This window comes from Protopterus annectens, chromosome 2.part1 (assembly GCF_019279795.1).
Source record: "Protopterus annectens isolate FY-2018-M chromosome 2.part1, PAN1.0, whole genome shotgun sequence".
Classification (NCBI taxonomy): domain Eukaryota; kingdom Metazoa; phylum Chordata; order Ceratodontiformes; family Protopteridae; genus Protopterus; species Protopterus annectens.
In genome coordinates, this window is record NC_056729.1 from 945,624,760 (window position 1) to 945,640,101 (window position 15,342).

General features: G+C 40.6%; 1 protein-coding gene across 1 annotated transcript in view; it reads left to right on the forward strand.

The window, feature by feature from the left end:
* The window catches only part of LOC122794923 (probable ATP-dependent RNA helicase DDX60), a 2,818,219-nt gene that overhangs the window by 1,522,751 nt on the left and 1,280,126 nt on the right, over window positions 1-15,342 (forward strand). Inside the window, exon 23 of the mRNA XM_044063516.1 lies at window positions 11,875-12,003. Within this exon, the coding sequence (XP_043919451.1) occupies window positions 11,875-12,003 (129 nt within the window). The remainder of the gene's footprint in view (window positions 1-11,874; window positions 12,004-15,342) is intronic.

The window sequence follows — 15,342 nt, forward strand, 5'->3', positions numbered from 1 at the left end:
TGCACCTTTTATTAATTACCATATTTCTCTGCTTTATACAGACTTTCATAGAATTTCTGAAATATTTCTAATACCCCTACAGGATCTCTTTTTACCTTTCTTGTTATAGGTTCCCTAACCTTGGCAACAGCCCTTTCTACTTTCTGTTGCCTGAGTCGTTGTACTAAAGGTTTTTGTGCTGTGCAGTTATTATCAAAAAATGGTTGCTTAACAGCAATCTTTCTAAACTAATGCATATTACCCTTATTTTCTGTTTAGCATTCTGCAGTTGCTCCTTTTTTGTTCTGTGAGATTCCCCCTGTTCTGTAATACTTTAGCATTTGCCAATCCCTGTTAAGTAATTCTTGTCACCTTTTAACCATATCTCCCTTTCTTTTATTTCTACCCTATTTTTCAACTCCACTTTAATTTTATCCCACTATCTAGCTAAATTTTCAGAAGAAATTTCTGTCTTGTCTAATAGCTCCTGAATAATTTCCACTACCCATTCCTTAAATTCCTCTTTTCAGCAGATAGATGTGAAAATGCCAATGTCTCATCTTTATTTCATTACCCTGTGTTTTTATTTTAGTTATTATTGTTGCATGATCTGCAGTAGTTATTGGCTGAGTATCAAGACCTTCAGTTAAATGGACATGTTTCTGTAAAATGTAAATTCTGTCTAGCCTCACCCAGTTTTTCTATCTTCGGGAATAAATTCAGTCTGAAGTCCTAGTACTGAATTTACATCTTCCATGCCAGATATTTTCACAAATTTCTTCAGAAGTCTTCCCTCTTTGTTATACTTTCCCTTCTGGCCCCCTTGACATATCTTCACTGCTGAAAATCAAGTTACAGTCCCCACATGTAAGTAATATCCCTTGCAGAAAGCTGATTATTTCTCCCAGAATTTTCTTACACTCCATTATAGCAGTTTTAGGTGATATATAAATACATTCCAGTGTAACCCTCCTCCCTTGCCAGTAGCCCCTTAGTACTACAAATCTACCATTATTATCTTTTTATCCTCTACAATCACTATTGGAGCTCCTCTTGCAATTAATATAAGTACTTCTTTTTTCCTTTGTCCCCATATTCTGCTGAATAACCATCCTGAAAAACCATTATTTATCAAATTCACATGTTCAGTTATTTCCAAATGTGTCTCCTGTAGCATAGCTACTTGCACTCTACACTTTTTAATATAGTTCATTACTCTCTCTATTTTGTATTTATCTGTGAGACCTTTGACAGTTACAGACATTAGAGAAAGTGTCATTATATTAAAAAGTTATTATTCATACTCTTTATTTATAACAGCTTCTTGTTATTATTCATACCCTTTGTGTATAACAGCTTTTTAAATATCTAGTTCCAGCTTTTGTATTGCATGCATACACTGTTTGGCAGGTTGAACTTTTAAGCAGTGTTTCTTGTCATAACCATTTGAGCCTATGTCACATCTTACAAAACTTTTTGTTTTATTGAAAGCCCTCAAACAAAAAACAAGCACACACCTGTACTGCCCTAAAACCTATTGACTTAATATGTTCATATCACATTCTTCATCAAGTTCATATCCACACTATTCCTAGATCTGTCAAAGGCTTTTGACACCATCTCACACATCCTACTTATATCCCAACTCTCCACCCTACACCTGTCTCCCACCACCATCGCCTGTTTTATCCAGCTACTTGTCCAACCGCCAACAAGCTGTCAAATGGAAAATTTCAATCTCCCCCTTCCTTCCCGCACCCACAGGTGTCCCACAAGGTTCTGTTCTTGGCCCTCTTCTCTTCAACCTATTTATTAACAACTTTCACCAATCCATCCCAGACTCCTCTATCATCCAGTATGCAGATGACTCAACAATCATCTGCTCAGCCTTCTCCCCTTCTGAGCTCCTAGCAAAAACCCAACTAGCCTTCTCCAAAACAGAAACCTGGATGTAGTCTAACCATCTGGCACTAAATGCAAAAAAAAAAACTAACTAATGTTTTTCCCCTGCCAAAAACTCCATTGACATATCCACATTCACCATACAGAGCCAAAACAACGCCCTCCTTGAAATTGTTCCTAACACCAAGCTTCTTGGCATCATTATTGATGAAGAACTAAAATTTGACACCTACATCCACATCACAATCAAGAAAATTCACCAAAAGTTAGGTTTCCTCTACAGGCACAGCGACTTCCTAAGCCCCTCTACCCATCAAACTCTTGCATCCACCTTTCTACTCCCCTCCCTTATGTATGGTGCCCCTCTTTTCACCAATCTCCATCTTGGCATTCAGTCCAAACTTGAATCCTGCTGCCACAAGATCTCCAAATTTGCAACCAATTCAAAAAGCTCATCCCACCACTGCCACTTCCTCCTCACCCTCAGCTAGCTTGAACTACCCAACTATCTGAGTTAACTACAACTCACCATTGCCCACAAGCTCATCTTTAAACCTGCCAACTGCCCAGCTCTCGCTACTTCCTCAAAATCTTAAATTCCCAACCGCTCACTCAGATCCAAAAAACAAAATCTCCTTGAGGTCCACAAACATGCACAACCTCCTGGCCATCTACTGCTGTCCCACTCCTTAGCTAAACAGGGGAACTGTCTCCCCACACACCTATGCAACCTACCTAACCATACAAATTTCAAATCTCAGCTACTCTCTCATCTTTCTTCCAAATGGGAATGCCCTTGCCATGCTCCAACTTAAACCCCCCCCATTCCACCTTGCACTGATCCATCCAGCTACCTCTACTATTACTTCAACCCACCCAAACCAATCCCTCCCCTACTTGTAACATTGTGACAAGTCAATTGCAAATATCACAGAAATTATCGATAAATGTTTAATTAGCTGTATGAACTATGTCCTTTTGTAACATGTGAAATATAACTTGCAGTTATTGTGGAGATTTTCTCCCTGGGCCTGCACTGAAAATGGGCTCTTCTTGGCCCAGTGGACTTTCCTGGTCATCAAACTTAAATAAATAAATACTATCATACAACACTATGTACATTTTCAGATTTTGAAGTTTTACTCTCCTAATTTGAATAAATATCCCAAACTGACTGCCACACTCTTAGACTTGAGTTAACCTAAAAGAAAAGATGTTAAGTTGTCAATCTCGCCTTCATTCTTGCTTGATGGAGTCACTTTTACCAGCTCGAGGCAGCCCCATATCCCATGATGCACAGCATCTACTCTTATCTCCTCCTCGAGACCTTCCTTGGGGGATTCGGTGGGGGCTTCCCTGGTCTGCTCAGTCCCAGTTTTTCTCTTGGATCTCCTGGGAGGTGATGAGTGTGTGGGCCCCTGGGCTCAGTCAGCAGTCTATTCCGTTAGCTCCTCCTCTACAGTGCCTGTTGATATCTCTTTCCTCCTCTCTGCTCCCGGACCGAGAGATCCACGCCTCAGGGTCCCCCTTGGAGGAACCCCCTCTCCGAGGATTCTCCTGATCCATCAGGAGGTCCTCGGATACCGACTTAGATGAGTCGGAGGTCTGAGGATGTCTCCTTTTCAGACATCCTAGAACTCCTGAAACAGAGGGAAACTGGCCCACCATAAATCCCTCCGATGATGAGTCGGTATACCTATCCACCTCCTGGGTGTCTCCCCTTTTGCCCCCTCATGCAGGTAATGGCTTGGGCTTCTCCTGATTCCATAGAACCAGTTCCCAGGAGGCCTTCTAAATTTATTACAGCCCCTTCACAAAAGGTGTCGGTTGATGCCATGGTGGTGGCGGCCACCACTAAAGGAACTTGCAGATCCTTCCGTACCAGTCCATCCTCCTAACAAGGATTCCAGGACCATGGACAGTAGTATAGCGATGTTTTTTTTCCTCAGCGACCTTTGCCCGTTAGCGCTGAATTATTTGTGTCACTTCACCAGACTCCAAAGGGACATCCTTAAGGAACTAGGTGAAGTAGTACCGGATCCTGCAGCTCCAGGAGCACAAGACAAGATTGCTTCTCAGCCTCTGTAATTTTGCAGATCCCTTTCACAAACTCTCCCTTTGATGGGTCAACTTTGTTTGGTCCTCAAGTGAAGGATACATTGACCAGGTGTGAGCAGGATGGCAAGACTCTTTCTGTCCGGTCCGTTTTTCCACCCCTTCTAGACCTTACCCCAAAGGACAGAAGGGTGGAAAGATGTTCCATAAATCATCCCAGAGTCACGCGGACACACGTTCAAAATCCAAAGAGTCACGCCCGACACACGGGTCAGTTCTGCCCTAGAGGCAGAGGGGGTCCTCAAAACCAGGGAAGCAGAGAGTCTCTCTCTGACAAGCCCTTCCAACATCCCTGAGGTGTTGCCCGACTGTCCATCCTTGTCACACAAGACAGATGGGTACAGTCGATTATATCTTCACTCTCAAAATTCCTTCCAGATGTGCCACCCTGTCTAAGGAAATCGCAAAATTAGAAGTATCAAAGCTTCTACACAAAAGGGCCATTCAGCCAGTTACAACAGACCATTCAGAGCAAGGTTCTTTTGGTCCCCAAAAAGACCAATACTGGACCTCAGCAGACTCAACAAGTCTGTGAAAAATGGTCACACTTCAATCAATTTTGCCCTTCCTTGGCAAAGACAACTGGATGTGCTCAATAGACCTTCAGCATTATCACATAAAATTCACAGCGCTCACCTCCAGAAGGTTTCTCCTGGGGTCCAGTCATTTTCAATTCAGAGCCCTGCCCTTTGGTCTCACTACAGCCCCCAGAGTGTTCACCAAATGTATGGCAGTGGTCACGACTCACCTGAGGCATCAAGGATTCCAGGTGTTTCCGTATCTCGACGACTGGCTCCTTTCAGCCACCACCAGGCATCAACTTCTCCAAGCCAGGGATTACACCCTAAATCTCTGCACTCAGTTAGAAAAATCCTCCTTGTTGCCCTGCCAGTCTATTACTTTTATAGGCACAAAATTAGACACTGTTTGGATGTCAGCAACCCTCACGGACCAAAGAATCTCAGATATCCAAAGTCACATGCGGATCATCCTTGCCAACAAAAAGGTGCAAGCCAGACTGGTCCTGAAAGTGTTGGGTCTCATGGCAGCGGCCATTACCCTTCTTCCCTTGGCCCGCTTCTTCAATGGATGTTGTTCACCCAGTGGTCTTACCAACAATTCCCCTTCCCACCAAATCCTGGTGACACAAGCTTGCAAAAATCACCTATCCTGGTGGATTTCTTCTCCCCAGATTCATCAGGGCAGACCCTTTGTATCCCCGGCCCCGGTAGCCACAGTCACTATGAACGCCTCCCTGATCGGGTGGGGGGGGTCATTATCAGGGCAGGATGGTTCATGGAATACCACCTGCACATAAATGTCCTAGAGATGAGAGCAGTGCTTTTAGCGCTTGCAGCCCCTCAACGACTTTCTTCCCTTGGGAACAATTGCAGTTCACATGGACAACATGTCTGTAGTATGGTATATCAACAAACAGGGCGCGGAAAAGTCCCACCCTTGTGTCGAGAAGCTCTCAGACTTTGGCAATGGGCGATCTCCTCTCATCGGTTTCTGTAGCAACGCATATCCCTGGGAAAACCAACATTTTAGCGGACAGATTGAGCAGAGCTATTCTCATGCCTCAGTGGTCTCTCAAATAATCTATAGTGGAGGAGATTTTTCTAGAATGGGGCCGCCCATGTTGCGATCTTTTTGCTACTCCCCAAAACAGCAAATGCCCAGACTTCTTCTCTCTCTTCCCACTACCAGGCCACCCCCAGAGCTCTTACCCAGGATTGGCCCCAGGGACTTCTTTATGCCTTTCCTCCCTTTCCATTGATTCCACAAGTACTCCAGAAAGCCACTGTTTTGAGAGCCAAAATGATTCTCATTGCCCCTATTGGCGGCATCTGGACCCAGTGCCAGACCTTCTGATCCACCAATCGGGTCACCTGCATCGGTCTATTCCTTCTCTCAACCTCACAGCTTGGTTGTTCCACTTCCTTCCTTAGCCAGGCTTCCTATGATCTCTAACCCAGTTAGGGATATCATAGTGGCTTCCCTCAAATCCTCTACTAGAAGGATTTACACCAGCAAGTGGAAACGCTTCTCCTTTTGGGCAAAATCAAAGAATATAGATCCCTTTACTGCCCCTGTCCATGCAGTTTTGGATTTTTTAGCGGAAATCTTTCACTCGGGCTCTTCATCTTCCACGGTCAAAGTTCAGTTGGCTGCTATCTCGAACTATCATGTCAGGTTTGCAGATCACAACATTATGTCCCACAAGCTTTGTAGAGCTTTTCTGAAAGGGATTTTTCTCCTTAAACCTCCTGTCAGGAGTCCTCCTCCTCAATGGGACCTAAATCTAGTGCTGACATCCTTAATTCTTCCTCCCTTCGAGCCAGCTGTTTCATGTTCACTAAAGTTTCTTTCATGGAAAACACTCTTCCTTGTCGCTATTACCACGGCCAGGAGAGTGTCAGAACTTCATGCTCTTTCTGTTCGTCCCCCTTATTTGGTCTTCCACAAGGACAGGGTATCCTTGAGAACTAATCCATCCTTTTTACCTAAGGTGGCTTCGAAAACTAATTTGAACCAATCCATTGATCTCCCGGTATTTTCCCTAATTACTCCAGCAGATCGGAACAAAAATTACATTATCTTGATGTTCACCGCCAGCTCAGATATTATTTGGACAGAACAAAACAATTCAGGAAATCCAATCAGCTCTTTCTTTCCTATGCTGAAAATAAGAAAGGCCTTCCTTTTTCCAAAGTGACCTTATCTAGATGGCTTTCTTCCACCATCTGCGAAATCTATCAACTCAGGGGCAAACAGCTGTGCTCAAAGCCAAAGGCGCATTCCACCAGAAGTTTAGCCACTTCCACAGCTTTTCAGGCTAGACTCCCTTTAGACACTATTTGTGCAGCAGCCACTTGGGCCACTCCTCATACCTTTGTTTCTCATTACAAATTGGATTTGGCCTCCAGGGATAGAGCCAGTTTTGGTTCTATGGTTCTCAAGAGTCTGTTCCATTGAGCCACCCAGGATAGAGGTGCTGTCCCATCAAGCAAGAATGAAAGATTGACAACTTAACATTGAGAAGTTATGTACCTACCATAACGTTCCATGTTAGTTGTCTTCTCGCCTTCTTCTCTTGCGACCCCTTGCCTGGACAGACCTTGATCTCCCTTGTTTGGAAGGTTGCTTCTTTAGGCACCAGTTAGTTACCTGGTTTCCATTACAGCCCTTCTCTTAGGCTTTCTTTCCTCAGTGGAAAGTTTTTTGTGCTAGGTGTTATTTCCCTGTAGGTACAAACAAGATCTGGGTACTTACCGCCTTGCATCATGGGATATGGGGCTGCCTCGAGCTGGTAAAAGTGACTCTCGAGCTTAGATCAAGCAAGAAAGAAGGCGAGAGAAGACAACTAACATGGAATGTTAAGGTAGGTACATAACTTCTCATTATCCATGTTAAGAAGTATGGTGCAGCCTGTGCTTCTACTACATGCTGTCTGTTTTTTGTCTTATCTTTATAGCTCTCCCAGCTGGGAAAACACCCGGGTGGTTTCAGAGAACATTATCTCCTAGCCAATTTTCCTTTATCAGATTATCTCCATGGAGCTACTAGGACCAGATACAAAATTGCTACTATACCTACATTTATTTGCTAGAAAAAAGGCTTATAATATTCAATATTCTTTTTCATTTACTTGCTTTCTCTTAAAACTTGTATCTAGCTCAAGTTAAGGGTCTTATTCCAATCATTCCCCCATGCAAGAATGAGAAAAAGTTCATTCATTTTTCATTTGTCATGCTTTTTTAACAAAACTTTTCTTCTTCTTTTTTTTTTTTTTTTTTTACATTGCAGTACCTGTGTTTCTTAAAACTGAACAAGGAGAAAGAGAGAAGAAGGGAAAAAGAAAAAAATGAAGAAAAAAAACATGATCATGTGTTTACAATAACATCCCCATTAGACTTAAAAATAACTTCAAAAACTGTACTTTATAGCATGCAAAGAAAATCATGCATTATAAAAATAGTAATATTAAGAAAAAAATTGTTTTACTTACAGTTAACTTTCTCTGCCCTTTATTTTTCTGAAAGTTAATAACATGATGTAGGGCATATGCTTTACAGTCCCCCACAAGTCCAACAAAATCCAAATAGTCCAATATTTCCAGATTTTCTGGTTCTGCCAAATTTCACAAATATACTTATTGCTTTGTAATCCCAGATTTGTCAATTTCCAAGTTAATGGTTTTATTCCTCTTCATCTCCGTATCCCAGATCCTGTCTCTGCTTCATTTCCGATGTACTCTCAATTCTTCTAGTCAACTCCTATGCTCCCTTCATTCTCTCCAGTATTTTCTGCTGGGCGACACAGTGGTGCAGTGGTTAACATTGTTTCCTCACAACAGGAGGTTCTCTGGTTCGATTCTCAGCTGGGGTGCCTTCTGTGCAGAGTCTGCATATCTGCCCTACATTTGCGTGGGTTTCCTCTGGGTACTTCCATTTCCTCCCACATTCCAAATACATGCATCTTGAGCATTTTCCTCGGGCCTTCACTGAAAATAATCTCTGTTCTAGTCAGACTTTCCTGGTCAACAAATGTTAAAATAAATAAATAAATATTGGAAAAGGTTTGACTGGCACTGTCTCTGTGGTCATTTTTACCAGAAGAACAAGGAGCAGAATCTCCTTTTATTTCACAGCTCACTTTTTGTTGGACAGACATTTGTATTACCTCCTTAGCTTGCACTTCATCAGAAAATGATTTTGTCCATCCAGGGAAGAATAATTTGAAGATAGCTGGGTACAGGAGTTTAAATCTCATACCTGCTTCTTGACTTTCCTTGAACAGTGAAATACATTTACTCCTCTTCTGCTTGGTGTACAGTGAGTAATCATTCCCCACAAACACTCTGCTGTCTCCCAGATTTAGTACTTTGTCCTTCTGCCGCAGTTTTGTCAGATTCAACTCCTTCTGCTGCTAGGATTGCATCTTTACTGCTATGTTAAAGGTCTAGGTTGCTTTCTCATAGCTAGGTTTGGAGCATACACATGATGTGGCCTTTCAATTAACAACTCCTGCTGTGGAATACCAGTGATTGTTTGTGCTTTCATAAAATTAATAGAGTCTGTTCCTTCCAGTTTCTGTGGTACAGCTGAAAATCTCATGTTTTCCCTACATGCTGTGTCCTCTAATTCTACTATTTTTAAAAGTTTATTTTTAAGCAGTCTCATATTCGGCCAGCCTTTTCTTCATTCAGCCTGTGATTTGTGCAGTTTTATCACCTCATCTGAATGTCTGTTTAAAGCTTCTTCCATTTTTTCCAGCATTTTGTTGTTTGAGTTGATATACTCTTTCAGTGTTCCATTTGTTTTAAACAGGTCTGTGTGCAGTTGTCTTATACTTTCTTCTAGGTTACTGGAAATCATGTCTGGATCTTGCACTGCTTTTCACTGAACAGCTGCAGTACTTTTCCCAGTCATTTTGTTTTCCTCACCTTTTTTTGCTGATTTTCTTTCGGGTCCTATGTATTTCTTTTTTCTTGGCATCCAGGCATTGCATTTACTAGCCAGTTATTGACATTTACCCAGAAACACAAAAGTCTACTGGCCTTCTCTGCTGACTGTCTATTTTCACATTGGGAGAGCTAGATTTAAGGTATTACTTAATATGCAGCCATCTTGGAAGTTCAACATAGGGTCCCTTTTGATCTATTGGTAGCAGAGAATCAAGATTTATTTCTCTTCCATTATTCTGGCATAATCAATACGATGATTCCTTGTTCCTTCCAATGTGAGGATGTAGTGGTAGAGGAAATGCATTATACTTATATATCGGCTGCCATTCATTCCAGGTATTTTGGACTCTCTGTGTTTGCTTATATGGGCATTCTCCTTTCCAATGCCCTGCTTCGCCACAATTGAATCAATATCCATCATATGAGGCAGGAGGGGCACTTACCAACTTGTTGTTGCCAACCAGCTGCACCTTTTTCACCTTGACTACCACTTTTACTAACCCCCTAATAACTCATTTCAGCCTTCCCCTGCTTGTGATTCATCCCCTTGGTGCTTATAACTGCCTTATTTGCAAAGTTAACAGCTTATTCTCTGTATCAGTTCTCCATTTTTCCTGATATTCAGTACAGTGATTTGCAGTACTTAATCAGGAGTCCAGGTCCTTTCCTTGCCAGTCTGTGAGCACTTGTTTTATTTGATTTTGTAAAGGGGCTTGCAGATTCTGCACAAAAGCAGCTGCAATAGCTGGCTTAGATTATCTTTCAGGATCTGGTGTTCCTGACTAACCAGGTTAGTCCAGCTGAGCCAAAGGCCCATTTCCAGTGGAGACCCAAGGTGAAAAGCTCCAATACAAAATACAGTACATTAACAAGCATTCATTCAAAGAACAAGAATATTACAAAGTTATACCATAGCTTCAGAGGCAAGAAAAAAGTAATATTTAAAAGCAAGAACTACATAGTTATATCATTGCACATATTTACAGTAGTTATATGAAAAACTAAATACAGAAATAAAAAGCTGAGTGAGACAGAATTAGGTTCATGCTTGTAAATTAAAGTATTACAGCAATCAGAGCTTGATTGGTAATAAATGAATGAATAGTGTTACAATAAATAATCTGCAGGGGCATCCTCTTTATTTTTCTTACATGATTGTATCTTAGACTTCTGTAATTTTATTTAATAACACTCTCTCTTTGTCTATAAGTGCATTCCCTGTGAGAGTAAAATCTGTTATTTCAGCCTTTTCAAGTAACTGCTTTCTTATTTCATCTGAAGTGACTGTCTGTAGCAGCTGGTTCAAATCTGTCAAAGTAGGGTTGTAACATTCTTTTATAGTTTTTAATTCCTTCTTAAAACCTTAACAGATCTTCTCTAATATTTGGGAAACATTTGGGCATAGTATGCAAATCAGCAGGGGTCCAAGGATGATGAACAAGCTCTCTGTTATTGTCCCCCAGTAATTCTCTGAGTGGTGTGAAAAGAGGCTATTCAGAGATATGCCTCTTGTCCTACCCTGCCATTTGAGCGCTTGTGGTGAGCTATGGGTGAGTGAAATGCTAGTGCTACTGTTGGAGAGTTAGAAACTTGTTGGAAATGAGAGGGAGAAGAAGATGAAGAAGAAGAAACCTCCCCGAATACAGAGGCCTGTTCTGAGGATGAGGTTTGAACAGAGGAACTAGGCTGAGATGTAAATATTTTTCCATAACAAGGCCAATGGTCTAATGGGACTAACCCAGTCAACAAAGTGTGAGCAAACTAAGTAAGTAATATACAGCTTCTCACTGGCTGGCAAAGAAAATTCTTCTGAACAGAAGTGAGAGCCTTTTTAAAAACAGTACTGTGTGTTCTGAAACTATTTAGATTTTTTTTAAAGCATTACTCTGTGTTTGTCTATTTGAATTTTCTTCTGATGTAAATAAGTGTGCCACTCTTTAGAGATTCAGGTAAATTAAACAAGGAGTGCCATTTACTGTACAAACACCTGCTACTTGTGTCCCTCCTGTGAGGCATGCCTTCTTTGTTATGTCATTCATGTAAGCACCAATGGCATGATTATGTATCAGAAATAATGAAAGCCTAGTGTACACATTTATACTTCCTTATAGCGCTGTGAACATAGGATAATGGTTCCTTTAAAGTACAATCTTAGAAGAGCTTAATTTTTAAAACATTAAGAAATATTTGGAAATGCATAATGTTGTTTTTACTACTGCACTTAGGAAAATATTCATATTTTTACATTAAAAAGTAACATTTTTGCTAAGGCATTTATGTTTTTGGGAATGACAGACCAGAAGTTTATAGAAAGAATGTGGATTATTTTTTGCAAATATTTACAGTGGTCACTTAATCAGAATCATGTATTAAAAGTAATGATTGTACACCCCTTATTCTTTTCTAAGGAGCTGGATCCAGAGCAGTTCTCTTCTCTTAAGGATAAAATAATAATCACAAAGGCTGATGCCCGGAAGTATGAAGAATCACTTAAAAAGGAGCTTGTTAACTGGGTGAGGTGTGGCCACAAAGAAGAGGCAAGTATTTTTATGTGTCATATAATGCCATAGAGGAATTATACTTGGGGTAAGAGCATAGAAGGCTAGTTCTGCTTTGAAATGCAGACTTCTTGAAAGTCGAAACTTAAAAAGAATGAAAAAAAATGCCCAAAAACCAAGAGGGCAAAAAATTCCTTTTTTGTGTGTTTTGCAAGGGAACAAGCTCCTCTGCACCCCCTGAAATTATATATACCAACTACACAGTTGTACTAATTCAAAGAAGGGAGAAATCTCCCTAAAAAGTAAATAATTGCCAGTGGACAGTTAGAAACCACACTGGCAATGATTTCCTATGGAGAAAAGAATTTGACATTAGGCTGTTCATCTTTTTTTTTTTTTTTTTTTGCGAGCTAATGACGCTTGTGAGCTTTCTCTTTGAGATTATGTAGGAAGGCCTAAAAGATCATTACTACTGTACATTGTAGAAATTAAGGTTGGTGGACACCTTATTTTCATAATTTCCAAATGCTGACAAGAGTTCCGATTATTTCTGTTTTAAAAATATGTATTTAACTTTAACAGTTGTAAGTACCATGATTAAAATAACAGGAACCAAACTTGGAGAGAAAAGAAAAAAAGTTTAAGTGAATTTGTGTATGCATCTAGGGAAAAGGTACCTATAGTTTACTATTTACATAGCAAATGGTATCACTGAGTAAAATATTGTTAATTGTATTCCACAAGATTAAAAATCTAGACCAATGGATGGAGAGAGAGAGACAGATACCAGGGGTTACCTCCAGTGTCACTGCTTGACAGAGGCACAGCAAAATAATGGGCATAGTTTCTCCAGATAGCCTAGTATGAACCTATGAACCTATGAACTATTCCACATACATCACAGATGTTATTATGCATATTTAAGGATACATTTAGAGGTAGGCTATGTATTTAATATGATAAGAATCTTTCTACCCTTCCATTAAATATGTGTTTACCTACCTAAAAAAAGCAGCATGACTGTGCATCCAAATATACTCACACCCATGATTATAAGTTAGCTGAAGTGGTCAGCTAACCTTTCCGATTGACATATTGTACTTCTTTCTACTAATATTTTCTAGTTATTCTAACCACAGCCTTGTCTCGGGGAGGTGGGGGGCATGGATCAGGTCAGATCTTTCCCAACATCAATGTTTTCTACACTTAATCCTATCATCATACTAAGTGGCCACAGTGGGTGAGATTTAGTTTTACTATCCAACCTTTCAGTGTGCATTATTGGTGTATTCTCTTAATTATTGACTATTTTGATCATCTTGCATTTACATGAAAATCACAAGTGTTTTTTTTCCAACACCATAGTTCAAAAACATAAATTTTCTGACATTCATCTATACTTAATGGTCCAACACTTACAGACATGTTATTACTGGGAAATCATTGCTTGTACTGTACAAATGTTTGTTGATACTGTGATGTCTTAGCTGTTTAGTATTCAAATTTGCCATAGTTCCACTCCCAAGCATAAGTGTCTTCTAATTTCATAGGTTCATAAGTAAGTACTAAGTTACCTGCTGTTATGGGCCATTTTAAGCTTTGCCAGATTTCCTTACTGTGCTTGAAATAACTTATCTTATTTGGTTATAGATTGGCCTTATCCATCCCATGGTTGATAATTATATGTTACCCCTAATGGGAATAAGTGGGATCAGACCATTGATAATTTGAGGGGACACATGCATGGGATAAAGCATTCAGGAGTTGCCTGTATACACCAGTAGTACAGAGGGCAATCCTAGGGTAAATTTTCTGTTTCCCATCCACAGATCTAAGTTCCTGTTTGTTTTATGTGAATGAGGAGTTTGTTCCATGGCAGTGGTATTTTCTGCAAGATATACCTGTCCCTCCAAACTGTTCTGTTGACATTGCAGTAGAAGTTTAGATCCCTAGACAGAGTATTTCTGATGACATTTGACTTTGTGATGTGCAGTTATTCAATCAGTAGTGTATGCCAGACAAAGGTCACCTCTTAACATAGGTTCATAGGTAGGTACTAGACTATTGGCCCTAGGGCCTATATAAGCCTAGCCAAAAAGGTACCCTGGCTTTTGCCACCCAAGAAAATTATTTTCCTGTGCCCCTGTTGAGCAGAGCCACAGAAGTGATCCCGGGGGGAGTTTCCTATCTCCCATCCAGTCATCAAGATTTTTCTTGAAGAGTGCTAATGAGGAGCTTTGTTTGATATAGATAGCTAGTTGTTCCAGAGTATGAGAAGTCTCTGGGTTAGGAATCTATCCCTCCAGCATGTTCTGTTTATTGTGGTGACAAGGTTTAGGTCCCTAAAGCGTGTTGCTCGGAGGGATTGGGATTTCTTTAAGTGGAGCATGTCCAACAGCTCTGGGTTTGACATAGTTTTGTATGTTAGGCAGAGATCGCCTCTGAGTAGGCGATATGCGACAGAGTAAAGCTGGAGTATTTTGAGATGGTCTCTGTAGGATACAGTCTGTAGGATACCAAGTATAGTGACAGGGCTTTGAGTCGGTCCATGTAGGACATGTTATTTAAGCCTTGTATGCTTTTAGTAAGGTATCTGTTTGGGGGTTTCAGTTGTTGCTTGTGTCTGGACAGTTGCATGCCAAAGGAGGCATTATATTCAATGACTGCCCTAATGAGGGCTGAGTAAAGGTAAACAGTGACATTCCTAGATCTAGACGCAATCTTTTTATTTATAAGCTGTGCATTATGGAGGGACTTTCTTGCAACAGTGGCCGCATGTTGGTCAAAAGTTAGATAATTTTCCACATAAGTTCCCAAATCCAAAACAACTGTGTCAACTCGTATAGAAGTGTTGTCAATGTGGTAGTTCCCTAGGGTTGATAACTTCCCAAAGGATACAGTAATTAATTTTTTGGCATTTAGTTTCAGTCCTTGATTTTGGCACCATATATTTATTTGGGACAAACCCTCCTGCAAGATGGCTAAATCATTTGGGAATTCAATGACATCTCCTAGCTTGCAGTCATTTGCAGACTTAGTCAGCTAGAGCCATTTAGTACTGGCTTTTACTTCAGAAAAGTAAAGTAGATGCCAAACAGGAGAGATCCCATAACAGAACCCTGGGAGACTCCACTGACTGGTCTCTTTGTGGGGTAACTTCCCCTATTTAATTATCTTCATCCTATCTGTGATCCAGTTGACAATCCAGCAGGTGACACAGGTGCTTATTTCCAGTTTATTTAGATTTCCTACTATGCCTTAGTGGGGAATTGTGTCAGAAGCATTGACGTGTACCATGGCTTTGATGACCATCTCTAGAGTTCTTTGAGCACAGAAAAACAAAATATGTCACTGCCTCCACTTCTCCCCCATCTGCTT